This window comes from Ictidomys tridecemlineatus, chromosome 1 (assembly GCF_052094955.1).
Source record: "Ictidomys tridecemlineatus isolate mIctTri1 chromosome 1, mIctTri1.hap1, whole genome shotgun sequence".
Lineage (NCBI taxonomy): Eukaryota > Metazoa > Chordata > Mammalia > Rodentia > Sciuridae > Ictidomys > Ictidomys tridecemlineatus.
In genome coordinates, this window is record NC_135477.1 from 251,803,121 (window position 1) to 251,817,682 (window position 14,562).

A 14,562-nucleotide genomic window follows, 5' to 3' on the forward strand; every position below is an offset into this window, starting at 1 on the left:
CTAATACCCCTTCAAGGTCATGCCTCCAGGTCCTAACTTCCTCCCACTAGGCCCCGCCCCCTGAAGGTTCCACCTCTCAACAGCACCACAGGTTGGAGACCAAGCCTTCCACATAGGCCTTTGGGGGACATTCCAGAGCCAAACTATGGCAAAGATGAAGTAGCTTGTGTCATGGTGGAGCTTACAGTGACTCAAAGGGGACAGACAAGGAGCCACTCATTCAATAAGGTGTGATTCGTCAGTGCTGTCTAAGATAGGGAAATGAGTGCAGAACAATTCTCCTTGGCCCATAAAAGAGGTGCCTTTAAACTAGGGAGTGATCACAGAGTCTTCCTGGAGGAAATGAGGCTTCAGTTGAAAACCTGAATATGAGTAGGAATTGTCGCAGAGAAGAGGAGCAGTCAGCACATGAGCCCTGGAAGAAGTTGCCTATGGCTGGGTGCCCAGTGAGAGGGTACAGATGGGAAGAGAAGAGACGCAGGGTCCTGTGAAGGTCGCTGAGGCTCTGAGACTTCCTCTGAGAGCAACAGGACACCATTGATGGGTTACCTGTAGTTCTCCTCGGGGAAATGCCCTCCTGGTCGGGGTGGGCGGATCAGGAAAGCAGAGCCTGACAGATTTGGACGTGCAGTGAGTGAATGGAAGCAACTAAACTGGAATAGCAATGAGGCTGGGTCAGGGCAAGGTGTGAAGGTGTCACGAGTGAGTGGTGGCAGTGAGAATGCAGAGAGGGAGAACAGACCACTGGAAGTCTGGCCTCACGGAATTGGTGCATCCTGGTTTGGGGCTTGGGAAACTAGCGAGGTAGTTTCCTCAAGAGAGGGGACCCCAGAGGAGTTGTCTTCAGGTATGTGTGTGTAATGCAAGGAGAAAGCACAACTGGCGGGCGAATAGGAAGAGATCAGTGGAGGTGATTCAGAGCAGTTAAAGAGAGTTTCAGGATTAGCCTTGTTAAGGTTGGAAGCCAGTCTGGTAAGTTTAGTTGGAATGAAGATTATTTGAGGTTAATTTACAGATGTGGGAGTAGGAAGTCTTGCTTAGTGGGCATTGATGGGCAAAACATGTCATTGACCTGTCTCTTGGGGGAGTCTCATAGACACCTGCTAGGACAAAGGCTGAATCTCCAGGGTTGGAGAGTCTGTTATGCAAGCTGCGGTTGTTACAGTTTGTATTTGGTCTGATTTAGAGGGTTCTTCTTGGAGAATAAATTTAAAGATTGCTTGCATTAGTCAGATTCTTGTTGCTTTGACAAAATACCTCAGAAAACCCATTAGGGGAGGAAGGGTTTATTTCAGATGAATCCTTTGGTGAGCTTAGAACCCCTAGGATTCAATTTCTTCCCAAGATCCCGCCCATACAAACACTGCTGCATTGGGGACCAAGCCTTCGACACATGTACCTTTGGGGAACATTCTAACTCCAAACCATATACTGCTCTTTTATTGAAGTAACAGGGCTGACAGAAATATGCTGTGTTTACCTTTGTATGATTCTTCTAGTTTGTGGACAGAGACAGAGCCAAATAAAATACAACCTACACAGGAAAAGGATTGGACTGATTTTTGTTCCTAACATTGTTTAAAACCTTATTGTTTTCAAAGCACTTTATTATGCATGAGATAGTTTGATTTTTTTAAACAACTCAGTGGGTTAAGAGGGCAATAGCCTATCTTGAAGTTGAAGTTCTGAGAGGCTGAGAATTGCCTGACCTCTCAGATGTAGCTGGAAATCGATTGCAGGACCTTGGTAGTCAATCCAGATTCCTAATGCATTGTGGCTTCAACTGCATCTTGGGGCCTCAGTAAATGTACCCTGGGGAAATGTTCACTTAGACAAGTCAGTTCCTCTGCATGTCACACAGGAATGACCCATCAACAATGAGAGAAAGGGCCAAAGTCTGCCTTGCCTTCTCACCGCCTTTGAGATTGCATCCTGCTCCTTAGGCCTTTGCACACATGTGTGGCTGAGGCTGGCATGCAAGGGAGGCTACCATTTGGGAACCATGAGCTTATAGATTTTGAAATAGGTCAGAGTACAGAAGTTAAATATGAGCAGCTTTTAACAAGTCAGGTGGCCAGTTGCTCCTGTGCTATGGGTTGCAAGTTTCTTGAATGATGGAAAGGACAAATAATAATTTACTAAGTCTCAGTCTCCAAGATTAGAATATTTTTATTTTTACTTCTGGCAGTAACAGATGACTCTTTATTGAGACCTCGCTAACCTTTCTTGATTCTGACTTGTAACTAAGATTTACTTTCAATGGAAGATTTACAGTGGGATATTCGTAGCATTTCTGGCGATTTTGGTACAGATTATTCAGAAAACTCTTTTATGTGGAATCCAAAGACATGGAGGGAAATAATCATATGGGGGCATCAGGAGGGATCATTTGTAATAGGGCAGCTTCTCCCCATAAAATTAAAGCTTGAATTGATTTAAGTTATGAGATGTCTTCTAAAATACCAGTTTAAGATAGGGGGCTTTCAAAATATTCTGTCATTTCCAACAACTATTTTCAAAATGTTACATGTATTCATTCAACTGACATTTGCTCGTAGTAGAAATTATATTTCTGTTTCAGACCGGCTTTTCATTTTAGTTTTTTTCTTTATGTAATTGTAATGTTTTATGAAATGTGGAGTTTTAAAAATCAATTAGCCGGGAACATTTATATCCAGTAGATACTGTATGATGGCACAAAATCTGCACTTTTTGCCTAGCTAACTGGTGTAAAGCATTATTATTACACGGATCTTTTTTTTTTTTTTCCCCCTGAGAACAAGTTAGCTAACGACACAATGACAATATTTTTTCAGATCCTACAACACATCAAACCTGATGGAAGACCTAAAGGTTCTGTATAGGACGGCTGGTCAGCAAGGGAAAGGAATCACTTTTATTTTCACGGACAATGAGATTAAAGAGGAGTCATTTCTGGAATACATGAACAATGTTTTATCATCCGGTGAGGTAGGAGCTCACTTATTCTTCACACGTTTTATCTCTCCAGATTTTCTCTGCCTTAAGAACTTTCTCTATTTTCTTCCCTTGGAGTTTTGAATAAATGCTACTGGGGACTTGGTGATCAGTGTAGAGAATGGTTTTTTTTTTTCTATTGATCTTTTTTCTTTTAAACAATACTGGGGATTGAACTTGAACCCAGGGCCTCGGCAAGCACTCTACCCTTGAGCTCCATTCCGAGCCTTTTTTATTTCATTTTGCAACAGTGTCTTGCTAAACCACCCGGGCTGGCCTTGAACCTGCAGTTCTCCTGCCGTAGCCTCCCAGGGGGAAGGTATTGCAGGCATACACCATTGCGGCTCCTGTGTTTTTCAAGCATGAAGGTCCCAATGAAAACAAGGGGCTAAGCATTTAAAACACGAGTGAGTGCCCCCAGTGGCAATCGAGGAAACAGGGCAGAGGGGAGAAGAAAGGCTGCATTTGGGTGTGTTTGTTTTACCCACTTTGAGGGATGTGGCCTTGCAGTTAATCATAGAATTGTTGGTGATTTTGAGATGCGGTAGACTTCATCTTGAAATTTTCAGTTAAGTTTTAACAGGCGCGTTGAAGACCCCAAGTGGAGGAAAAACATCAGCTCCCGAGGTGTGTGTTGAGGTTTGTCTGGAGGTGTGTGTCCTGAAGGAAGATGCCTGCACTTCTTTTTCAGGTCTCCAACCTGTTTGCTCGTGATGAAATTGACGAAATCAATAGCGATCTGACCTTAGTCATGAAAAAGGAGCACCCTAGGCGCCCTCCTACCAATGAGAACCTGTGTGACTACTTCATGTGCCGCGTCCGAAGCAACCTTCACATAGTGCTCTGCTTCTCTCCCGTGGGGGAGAAATTCCGAAATCGAGCTTTGAAGTTCCCTGCCCTTATTTCAGGGTGCACGATTGACTGGTTCAGCCGATGGCCTAAGGACGCCCTAGTTGCTGGTTAGTGTGGTGGAAATATTCATGTCAGGGTTTCTGGTTCACAGTGTTTGTTTATTCATCTATGTTCTGTGCCGTTGGCTATCTCTGTATTGGGTTGAACTGACTCACTTCATACAGCATTTGAGAATTTTTGCTATGAGACGTTGTTCTTTTTTATCAGGTAGCTGATTTTTCCTGGAGCAAGTTTATCAGAGAATGAGACCTTCAGTTTCTACCCTTTGGGTTAATTTACAGTGACTGTAGTTTTTCTTAGGGTATTTGCAGACTTTGCCTCCAATCGAATCCCCAGGCAGTTTTGGGGATGTCACAGGAAGACAGCAAGATGTTAATCTCACTGGTCTATCTAAGTGGGTTTGTCGGCCCCAGAATAGTTAAAACCAAGTGTCTCTTGGACATTCCCTCCCCATTGCTGCGATGCTGTACATCAGAGAGAAAAACATTATCCCACAATCCTCTAATGGCCTCTGTCCTTGACAAAGGCTGTTACCAGTTCTCCGATGGGAGTCAGCCTGTTCTGTCCAATCTTCCATCCCTTGGGAACGTAATGCCTCTTTTACTCTGTAAGTGAAATTGGAACGGGAGAGTAGTGCAGAACGTGTTAGAGATTAGACATTTAATGTGCTGTTTTTTTTTTTTTCCCAGATTTGGGTGTGAAATTGTCCATGGCTATTTTTAAAGCTGCAGATAATCCTGAACCTCTGTTTCAGAATTGTAGGGGAATCCTGATTCAGAGTGGTAGTTTTCAGATTTCTCATCTGATTTTATAGTTTATTTCCTGGTAATGCCTTACAGGTATCCCTACCAGATAAAGCACTGAAAGATGAAGGGTGAGGAGGTACTCTGGAATCTCCCCCTCTCAGCACCACCACTCTGCCCCTCCGACCCTGCCCCTCCAACTCTGTGGTACCCTGTGTGAGAATGACTGATGGAGGGTCTAGAGATGGAGAAACTGGGGAGAGGGAAGCTGAGGGACTCATCAGAGGTGGAAGGAGCCAGTAGGATCAGTACTGGGGCTAGAACATGTTTTCCTATCTATCATCCATCCATCTCTCCATCTCTCTTATCTGTCGAATCTATTAATCAGCTATCATATTGATCATTTATCTATACCTATTAATTTATCATGTATTTATCTTTCATGAATCTGTCATCTCTCAATCATATGTATAAATCACTCAGTCATCTCTGTTTGTCTACTTTCCTTTTTTTTTAAAACAAAACAAAACAAAACAAAACTTATGTCCACCGGGGAAGTTTTATTCTCGGCACACTATTCTTTACAATAATGGTTTTCCAAGATGTGACTTTTAAATAAAAAATATCTTAACATGTTTGAAGTATGAGTGTACAGTGTAATTTTCTTCTTTGTTTCACAAAGCTTGAAAAAAGACTGGCAATTTTAAATTTTAAGTTCTATAAAAATATAAATAGAACTACAGGTCAGATTTTAAAATTCCTTGAAGTAGGATATGCATGCAGGGCACAAAACAACAGTATTTGAGAGTTATACTAAAGCTCACAATAAAATATTGTAATCAGTGTGCAAATGCTTTGTAAAATGTGAGATATTATCATTAGCAACGAAAAACACCAGGTGACATAACTGTCATGTAGCACTCTTAAAATGATTCAATTTATAAATAGAGCCCTTCCTGTGAAGTCCCTGCTTCAATCATCCTTTCTTTTATAAGATAAACCATTCATCCTTTCTTTGTTAATTTCTCACAAATCTGTCCCATTCTTTTGAATCTCGTTGCATCAACCCATGCCAAGATTACGTAGAGGCAGGAAAACTCCCATTTCTGTGCTTCAGTTCCTTGCAAGTGTCCTGATCTTCGTGCATGAATCTATTTGTTCATTCGTGCATGAATCTATTTGTTCATCTGTTGGAAACATGTTTGTTGAGCTTGCTGGTGCAGTGAGCCAGGCATGTTGGAGGGTGAGGCACACCCATTTCTTTGCTCCAGATTCTCTCTGCAGGAAAGCTCATCCATAGCCTCCTGTATAATATGTCCCATTGGTTTTTATCTCCTGCCTAGTCTGTCCACTGGCTTGAAAGCTGTGCTCTCAACTGCCTGTTTGATCCATTCCTATGGATGTTTCACAGGTTCCCTGGATTTAATATCTGAAACCAAATTGGTTCCCCCTCTTAGAAAGTGCCACCATCATTCCTGAGACAGGCAATCGCAGACCTCTGGGTCTTTCGCAGCTGCCTTTCCTTCAGCTCTCAGGTGTGATGCATTTCCACACTGTGTCATGGCCCTCCTAAGTCCTGGGGAAATCTGCCTCTTTCTGTTTCACTGACCCCCTGCATCAAGCCACCTTGTTGCTCACATGAGAAAAACTGGTTGCTCTCTTAGGATCTCTCTTCCCTTGTCCTGTCTTCATCCATCTCAGACTGCCAACAGTAAAATGGTAAAAACACAAACCAACCACACAGCTTTCTGCTTAAATCTCTCTGTGTCCTTCTATTACATTGGTATTTGGCATCACCTTCATAGCTGGGAAGAGCTGGCCCCTCCCCTGAGCTCACTCTCCCTCTCATGCCGGTTCCCTGGATCTTTGAACATGCCATTTCTTTGTCTCATGCAAAACCATCATCTTCCCATTCCCCACAGCACCCTATTCCCTTTAGTTGGGTAATGCTAACTCATCAAAATTTCCCCTCTTGAAAAATCTTCCTGTGCTTCCCCCTTTCCTGCTCCGAGCAGTCTCCTGTTGTCCATCTCATAGCACACGGTGCTTGTCCTTCTTGAGACCAACCACAGTTTCCAATTCATAGACCTAATTGTGTGGCTCGAGGGTTAATGCTCATCCATCCACAGGACTAGAATGCCTGAGGCCAAGGACTACATCTTTTCTATTCACCACTAGGGTAGCTACTCGTGTCTGACGAGGTGCTCAGTGTTAAAACTCATCACCCTTCCACAATTTGGCCCCAATTCCCTTTGTGTTTTCCACCTCACCATGAACCTCTTTCTACCTAAGAGACAGTCAACGACTGCCTCTTAGTGGGCCTGAGTCACCCTGAGAGGTCTTTTATGTAACCTTTCCTGTATAAAATCATCCCATTTTTATTCTCTTTGATTTGGGGGAATATAAAGAGATAACTTGCTACATAAAGAAAAAGGTTCCCATTGTTGATTCTCTCTGTTCATCTGTGTAAGAAAAAAAATGATCACATGGTAAAACAAAGAAGTTTTCAGCGAGTGGGAGTTGTCCTGAAGATATCCTGTAATGCCAAGTAAAGCGCTCAGCATTGTGCATGCTGAATTGTGCATATTGCGCTATGGTGGTTAGCACTTAAAAAACTCCATCATAGAGTGGCTGGGTTATAGCTCATTGGTAGCGTGGGGCACTTGCATAGCACACGCAAGGCGCTGGGTTCAATCCCCGGCTGCACAAACACAGACACCCACACAAACACATTGTCACAGGTAAGAATTGTTTCTATCTTTCCAGTGCCTAGAATTAAACTTCCTAGAATTTAAACTATTTTTATAGTATTTTCTAAACTCATAGAAAATATGTGTCCTGAGTGTGTCTAATCTGTTGCCTTGCAGTATGTGGTAATTTGTAAGTGTAACCAAACTGATGAATGGTCCCTGTTTACTGCATGAGAACCTAGTTTAGTGATCACCTTCTAATGATGAAAAGCCACCCTTCTGCATGGCTGTGCTAACTGTCACATGTTAGGCTTGCTCACCTGGTTCTTTTTCTTTCCCTCCAGTTTTTACTGGCTATATTTCCATTTATAATTCTTATGTACATAGGCTAGTTTTTCTAAAATACATAAAAACGGTTGTGACAATCTTTAACTACATTATGCATAACCCTTGTGAATTCTTTGAGGTTGAGATCAGCTTTTATATTTCTCTTTTCTTTGTCATCCCTCACAGTGCTGCATATACAAGAAGCACTCAGGATGTATGTGGCAATTGATCAGCTCTTAGCTTATTCTTATAGCAGAAAATGCTGTCTTAGAATTGGTCTGCTGTCAGGTACTATGAGGAAGGTAAAAGTTCTCCAAGAAGAGATTTTTACCCAAACATTTCTAAAGGATGCTACAAATTAGATCCAGACACCAATGGCCAGCTGCTGCATTTAAGGGCAGGATAACCTGGGCATAAAAAAATTTAGTGATGAACATTTCTATGTGCCAAATGAAGTCAGAGCCTGGAGGAATTAAGGGACTGACAGATTCTGAGTTTAAAAAAAATGGGATTGTTAAATATGAGTACCAGGTGGGCACTGATGTCTGAGTTATTTGTATCACTTTTGTCCTTACATAAACCATAAAACAGGCTGGCTGCTGACCAGATCGTGCAGCTGTGTAGAGGAGACTTCTGTGCACAAGCACCAAAACCAAAGAATGATGATAGATAGGCTGGAAGTCTTTTATAGTTTTATGTATGAAAGGGAAAATGGAATTGTTGATGTCTTAGGCCTGGGGCCAAAAGTGGTGACATAGATCTACCTAGCTGGGGCTACAAAAATGGTATGCAGTCCTAGGAAGTATGTCAGTCCTTTAAAAATAGCCAGACAACTTTTAAGATGCTTGTTCACATCTGCATCTTACATGCTGTCATTCCTGATTCTTTGCAGTGTCTGAACACTTCCTTTCTTCCTATGAGATTGACTGCAGTTTGGAAACCAAGAGGGAGGTGGTCCAATGCATGGGCTCCTTCCAGGATGGGGTGGCTGAGAAGTGTGTGGATTATTTCCAGAGATTCCGACGTTCCACCCACGTGACCCCCAAATCATACCTCTCCTTTATTCAGGGCTATAAGTTCATTTATGGAGAAAAGCGTGTCGAGGTACAGACCTTGGCCAACAGGTAAGTGTGAAGTTCAAATAACAGTCATTTTAGAGCAGCAAATTATGTGTTCAGGGGTTCTCTCATCGTGCAGCAAAATTCATTCTCATGAATATTTTGCAATGACTGGAGACATTTTTGTTGGCCATGAATGGGGTTAGCAGGATTGGGGATGGGATGGAGGCCAGTGGCATCTAATGGGTAGAGGCCAGGAATGTTGCTAAATATTTTACAGTGTATAGGACAGCCTCCACAGCAAAGAATTATCCAGCCCCAAATACCAGCAGTGCTGAGGATGAGCCCATCCAGAGGATTATCCCATGATTCCTAGAGACTCGGTTGTTGCCCAATAGTAGGAACTGTTGCCAGGTTTTATGTGCTCTGCCACCTTCTGTGATATGCAATGGCATAATGATAGCAATAAGAGGCCTGGGAGGCAGTGAGGATGCAGACCTTCCCTCCTTCCTCTGTCCCACCCCTCTGAGTGGGTGAGGTAGAATGACCTGGTGTATATACTCACTGCATAGTGAATAATACTTACCTGAAATTTGTTCCAAACCTTAATGCTCTGCCCTGGGCTTTTCTGAAGACATTTGCCTGAATATAGTCGGAATCAGCTGGGGCCGCCATGTAAGGAATCCCTGGGTTGGGGTGGTGGTGGTGGTGATTGGAATAAATGAGTCTGAGGAGTCCTATCTTTAAGAGCACACTATCTCAAGTTCAGGTAGGTGGTTAGTCCCTTCTGGGGCAATTCTGACGGATCTAATTTTTTTTTTCTTTGAGGTCAAATCTTTTTTCTTTAACTTCATCAGACTCTTTTGAAAAATAGTCGTTATTCATTTTCCTTCCTCTCTAACAGGGCTTCAGACCTTTGAAGTTGATTGTCATGGGGTTCCATGTCATCACGCACATTTCCTGCATGATACACATTTTAAATGCACCATCATTCCTTATGGAACAAGCATGTTTTAGTGGGCTCATGCTTCTTAAGCATAGTCTAGGAAGAACTTGTGGTTGAGCTAGAACTAAACCTGGCTTCACGCCCTTTTGTGAAGCCCTTTTGGATTTTCTCTTTGCATACTTATTCTTCAACTGTGACAATATCTACTCATATTTGTGAACTAGTACTTGGAAAACGTGTCCAAGCACCACAGATTTTAACATTGTTTGCTCGGATTATTTTAACCCCAGAATGAATACTGGTTTGGAAAAGCTGAAAGAAGCTTCAGAGTCAGTTGCAGCCCTGAGCAAAGAACTGGAAGTAAAAGAAAAGGAACTCCAGGTGGCCAATGAGAAAGCCGACATGGTGGGTAGATGTTGATACCTGGGCCCGGTTCCTTTGGAGCTCCTAGTGTAGAAATGCTAATGATGCACATCTATTCACTACCTGATACTGTGGAATGGTATTTATTTCTTTAAGAATAAAATACTGTTAATTTCACGTATGAAAAAAAATTGGGTAAGTGGACAAAATCAGCAGATCAGGGCAAAACTGTGCATTTTTTTCTGTTGGGTCTTCACAATCTTGGATGAAGTAGCTTTTGTTTTATAAATTTAATTAGGTCTTAAAAGAAGTGACCATGAAAGCACAGGCTGCCGAAACAGTCAAGGCTGAGGTACAGAAGGTGAAGGACAAAGCCCAGGCCATTGTAGACAGTATCTCTAAAGACAAAGCCATTGCTGAAGAAAAACTCGAAGCAGCCAAACCAGCTTTAGAAGAAGCAGAAGCAGCCTTGCAGGTAAGTTTTTGTGATGCAACCGATACCACTTTACGGTCTAGGAAGGCAAAAATAGATTCATAACATCAAGGAGTGCTGTTCTGGATGAGACTAACGGACTAATGCTGTAGCCACTGGAACACTCCCAGTGACATTTTCTGCTTAGAGATTCTGTTAGCTCTTTATAGATTTGGTCACATGCATGTGACCTGTTTCTTACTTGTTCCTCCATTTCTCTGTATGCTGGCTGAACTGTCCTCCTTCATCTTTGAAGACTCCTCTAGGGTCTCCCATTTTCAGACTTCTGGTCACCTCAGCATCCCCCTCCCAACTTCTTGGCACTTTGGCTGCACCGAGAGTCTCTGATCAACAGAGAGAAGACAATGTTAGTGCAAAGAAACTTTGAAAACTTTGTTGAGTTATGGTGCCTGATGGAAGCCTAGGACTAGAGCATACAGCATCTCAGGTCTTCCTTAAAAGGCGATTCTGTAAGATTTAAAAGGGGAAATGAGGGGAAGGGAGACGGATGGAAACAGGAAAGACAGTAGAATGAATCAGGCATAACTTTCCTGTGTTCATATATGAACACCCAACCAGGGTAACTCCACATCATGTACAACTGTAGGAATGGGATTCTAATCAGAATAAATTATACTCCGTACAAAATACACTCTGCTGTCATGTATATCTAACAAGAATAAATAAAATATATATAAAAGGCTCAATAACTCTTTTGATATTATAAAATGTTTTCGAGACTCCTCCTAGTATTCTCTATCAATAAAATGGTCTACATTAGATAATCATTAGTAGGGAAATATGAGGGAGCAGGGGGAAGGTGATGGGGTGTATGTCAGTCAACTTTGTCACTCTAACAAAATACCTGAGATAATCAGTTTATAAAGAGAACAGGCTTCTTTTGGCTCACAGTTTTGAAATTTCCAGCCCTTGATTGGTTGCTTCAGTAGCTTTTAGCCTGTTGTGAGGCAGCATGTTATGGTGGGAGCACACGGTGGGGGGAAAAACTGCTTCTCTTGTGGACAGGAAGTAAAGAAGAAGAGAGAAGGGCTGGAGTCCTAATATTCCCTTTGAGGGTATGCCTCCAATACCTAATGGCCTCCCAGTGGGCCCCCTTGTAAATATTCCCTCACCTCCCAATAGACCAAACCTTTGGAGGACATTGAATATCCAAATGTAGGAGGATGTCATGGAGAGATTTTTTATAATATCCTTTCCGAGTCCTGCCTCTATCTAATCGCCTCTTGATGAAATCTTAAAATACAGGTCCACCAATTTATACTAAGAAAGTTCCCAGTACATCCAAGCTCTTAGCATTTTGACATCAGTTTACATTTGTATAAGAAAAAGGGTAACAGTTAAGAATGTGCCCCCTTCCTCTCTTAATCTGACTTTAAATAGCTGGAAGCAAAAGTAAAAAGTACAGCCAAATGTTAAATAACTGTTGTATTGCCAAGGTTATGCAGATTACCTACTGGTTACATTACTTTGCTTCCAGAAGAAAGATGAATTCAATAATTCGCCCCAACCTGGTTGAACTTCAGATAAATAAAACACTCCTGCTAACTACTTATACCTGATCCCCAGCATAAAAGCCCACTCCATCTGAAAATTCCCCTTTTTAAAGATAAAGCAAGGTAAACCTGCCCAGTCCTTACATCCTACATCCTATTCATACAGCAGAGTAGGGAATCTGCTTTCCCTGCTGGCTGCTATTCTATTATCTCCATATGTCCATACTTCTCAAATGAAGGTCTGCCATCTTTAGTTCTTTCCCAGAAAATTCTCCTTACCCTTGAGCTGTTGTGGCCTTTAGAAATGCAGAATATTGAAACAAACCTTCTCATGGTGCATAGTTACATTCTGAATTTCCAAGTTCTGTGTGTTTCTTAATCTTCAGAGAACAGATTATTTGCTTTGACGAGGAGGCCATTGGTTGCCTTCTTTTGACAGGAGGGATGGAAACTCAAATAAGACAAAAGTTTTCCAAGAATGATACACATTATTTGTCCTACGGATAGGGCTGCAATGGATTCCTAGCTAATACTTTTCCAACACTTACTTCATCAAGATTTTAAGAGAGGGCACAATTATTGTCAACCCAAATGGGCATGACTATTAAATAATTGATTCTATGAGAAGATCTGTATTAGAAATGGAATGGAACATTTTTTGAGCCTTGTGAAATTCATATGCTCAAGTTCCTTCATTTAAAGGTCAGCTCCCAGCTTAGAAACCTCTAATTATTCAATCTGTCAGCCTGAGGCTACCCTGTGGTGTCAGTACATTGTGACAGCCTGAGCTGCCTGAGAGACAGGCAGATTCTTGACCCACATAGCTAATGAGTGACAAAGCCAACACTGCAAATATGGTATTTTTTTCCTGGTTTCGAACCCTGATACCTACTTAAGTGCTGAGTGTTTTTCTTTCCCCAGAATACATTTTTCGTGGGTTTTTTTTGGCACCAAGTGGTCTGTACCTCTTCTGAGAAGTCACAACTCCTTATCTGCTCACCAACATTTCTCTTCTCTCACCGTCAGTTAGAATTGTGAAAATTAGACTTTTCTAGGATACGCATTTCTTGGGTGTAAAATACATTTCTAGACTCTGGAAATACATCACGACTCTGGGAATCACTTAAAAACGTCCTCTGTCCTCTGTTGAAACGGCACCTTGTGGACCTGAAAGGTTTGTTGGTGTGCATTTTCTTACCTGAGGTCAGATGGCCCCTCCTTTCTCCCCTAGACGATCAAGCCTTCCGACATCGCGACTGTCCGCACGCTGGGCAGACCCCCTCACCTTATCATGCGGATCATGGACTGTGTGCTGCTGCTGTTTCAAAGGAAAGTCAACGCCGTGAAAGTCGACCTGGAGAAAAGCTGCACTGTTCCTTCCTGGCAGGAATCTCTGAAACTGATGACTGCCGGGAACTTTTTACAGAACTTACAGGTCGGTAGTTCAATAATGATGGGCTATGGGGGCCCAGTCTGCTGGAGTAGCCAAGTCCTTCAGCAGAACAAGTTTCTAGAAAGAGCACACTCTACATGGGTAGTTTGAACATGTGTCCAAGTATTTTTTTCATCGTAGAATTTTCTCTTTTAAACGTAAGTCATCATAAGTGTTAGAGCTTTTCCTGACAGACTTTAGGTGCAGTAAAGCATCATCGGTGATATGCACACTTCAGTAAAAGTTAAAAAGTCAATTCAAGGAGAAGATATATATGTTTTTGTTGTTTGTGTATGAACACAAATATAGTTGTCCCTGAGAATGTTCAGGGGACTGGTTCCAGGACCCCTGTGAATACAAAAATCAGAGGAGACTCAAGTCCCTATATAAAATGACATAAATTTGCATATAACCTCTTTGCCTTCTCCTGTATACTTTAAGAGACCTCTAGATTATTTATAATCCCAATGCAATATTGTTTAGGAAACAATGACAAGAAAAAAACGTCTGTATAAGCACAGACACAATTTTTTTCTGGATATTTTGACCCAAAATTAGTTGCATCTGTGGATACAGAACTCATGGATATAGGCACCCTACTGTGTATGCATTTTATTTATATTTTGAAAGTCTCAGTATTAATTTTTGTGTATCAATTTGCATTTTAAAATTGTAATGAGGTAGACTCTTTATGTACTAAAATGCACAAACTTTAAATGTACTGCTTGATGAATATTTACACATCTATATACCTATGAATGAGCACTGAAAGCAAAATATATACCTCTACACTCCAGAAATCTCTCTTGTGTTCAAACCCAGTCAATAACCTTCTTTGGAATAACTATTATTCGGACTTTTATCCCAATAATAATTAGCTTTGTTTGTTTTGAAATTCACATATATGACATCATGTCATGTGGAATATTTTGTTTTGACCTTTTTAACTTGGCATATTTGTGAGATTCATTCTTATTGTTGCAAAGGGCACTATTTCATTTTTTTTCATTTATAGATTGTGCAATGGTGTGTGTGCTGACGGGTGGTTCCTTGAAGGGAAGGGAAAAAAAATAAACTCTCTGATTTGTGGCCTTTGGTACAGTGTCACTACTCCCAGGGTGGCCAATTG

At 41.7% G+C, this 14,562-nt stretch overlaps 1 protein-coding gene across 2 annotated transcripts in view; it reads left to right on the forward strand.

Moving 5' to 3' along the window:
- The window catches only part of Dnah5 (dynein axonemal heavy chain 5), a 279,864-nt gene that overhangs the window by 191,013 nt on the left and 74,289 nt on the right, over positions 1-14,562 (forward strand). For both annotated transcript variants that reach the window (XM_078018064.1, XM_078018069.1), the window contains exons 54-59: positions 2,817-2,970; positions 3,668-3,935; positions 8,541-8,772; positions 9,943-10,057; positions 10,314-10,490; positions 13,233-13,436. In XM_078018064.1, the coding sequence (XP_077874190.1) occupies positions 2,817-2,970; positions 3,668-3,935; positions 8,541-8,772; positions 9,943-10,057; positions 10,314-10,490; positions 13,233-13,436 (1,150 nt within the window). The remainder of the gene's footprint in view (positions 1-2,816; positions 2,971-3,667; positions 3,936-8,540; positions 8,773-9,942; positions 10,058-10,313; positions 10,491-13,232; positions 13,437-14,562) is intronic.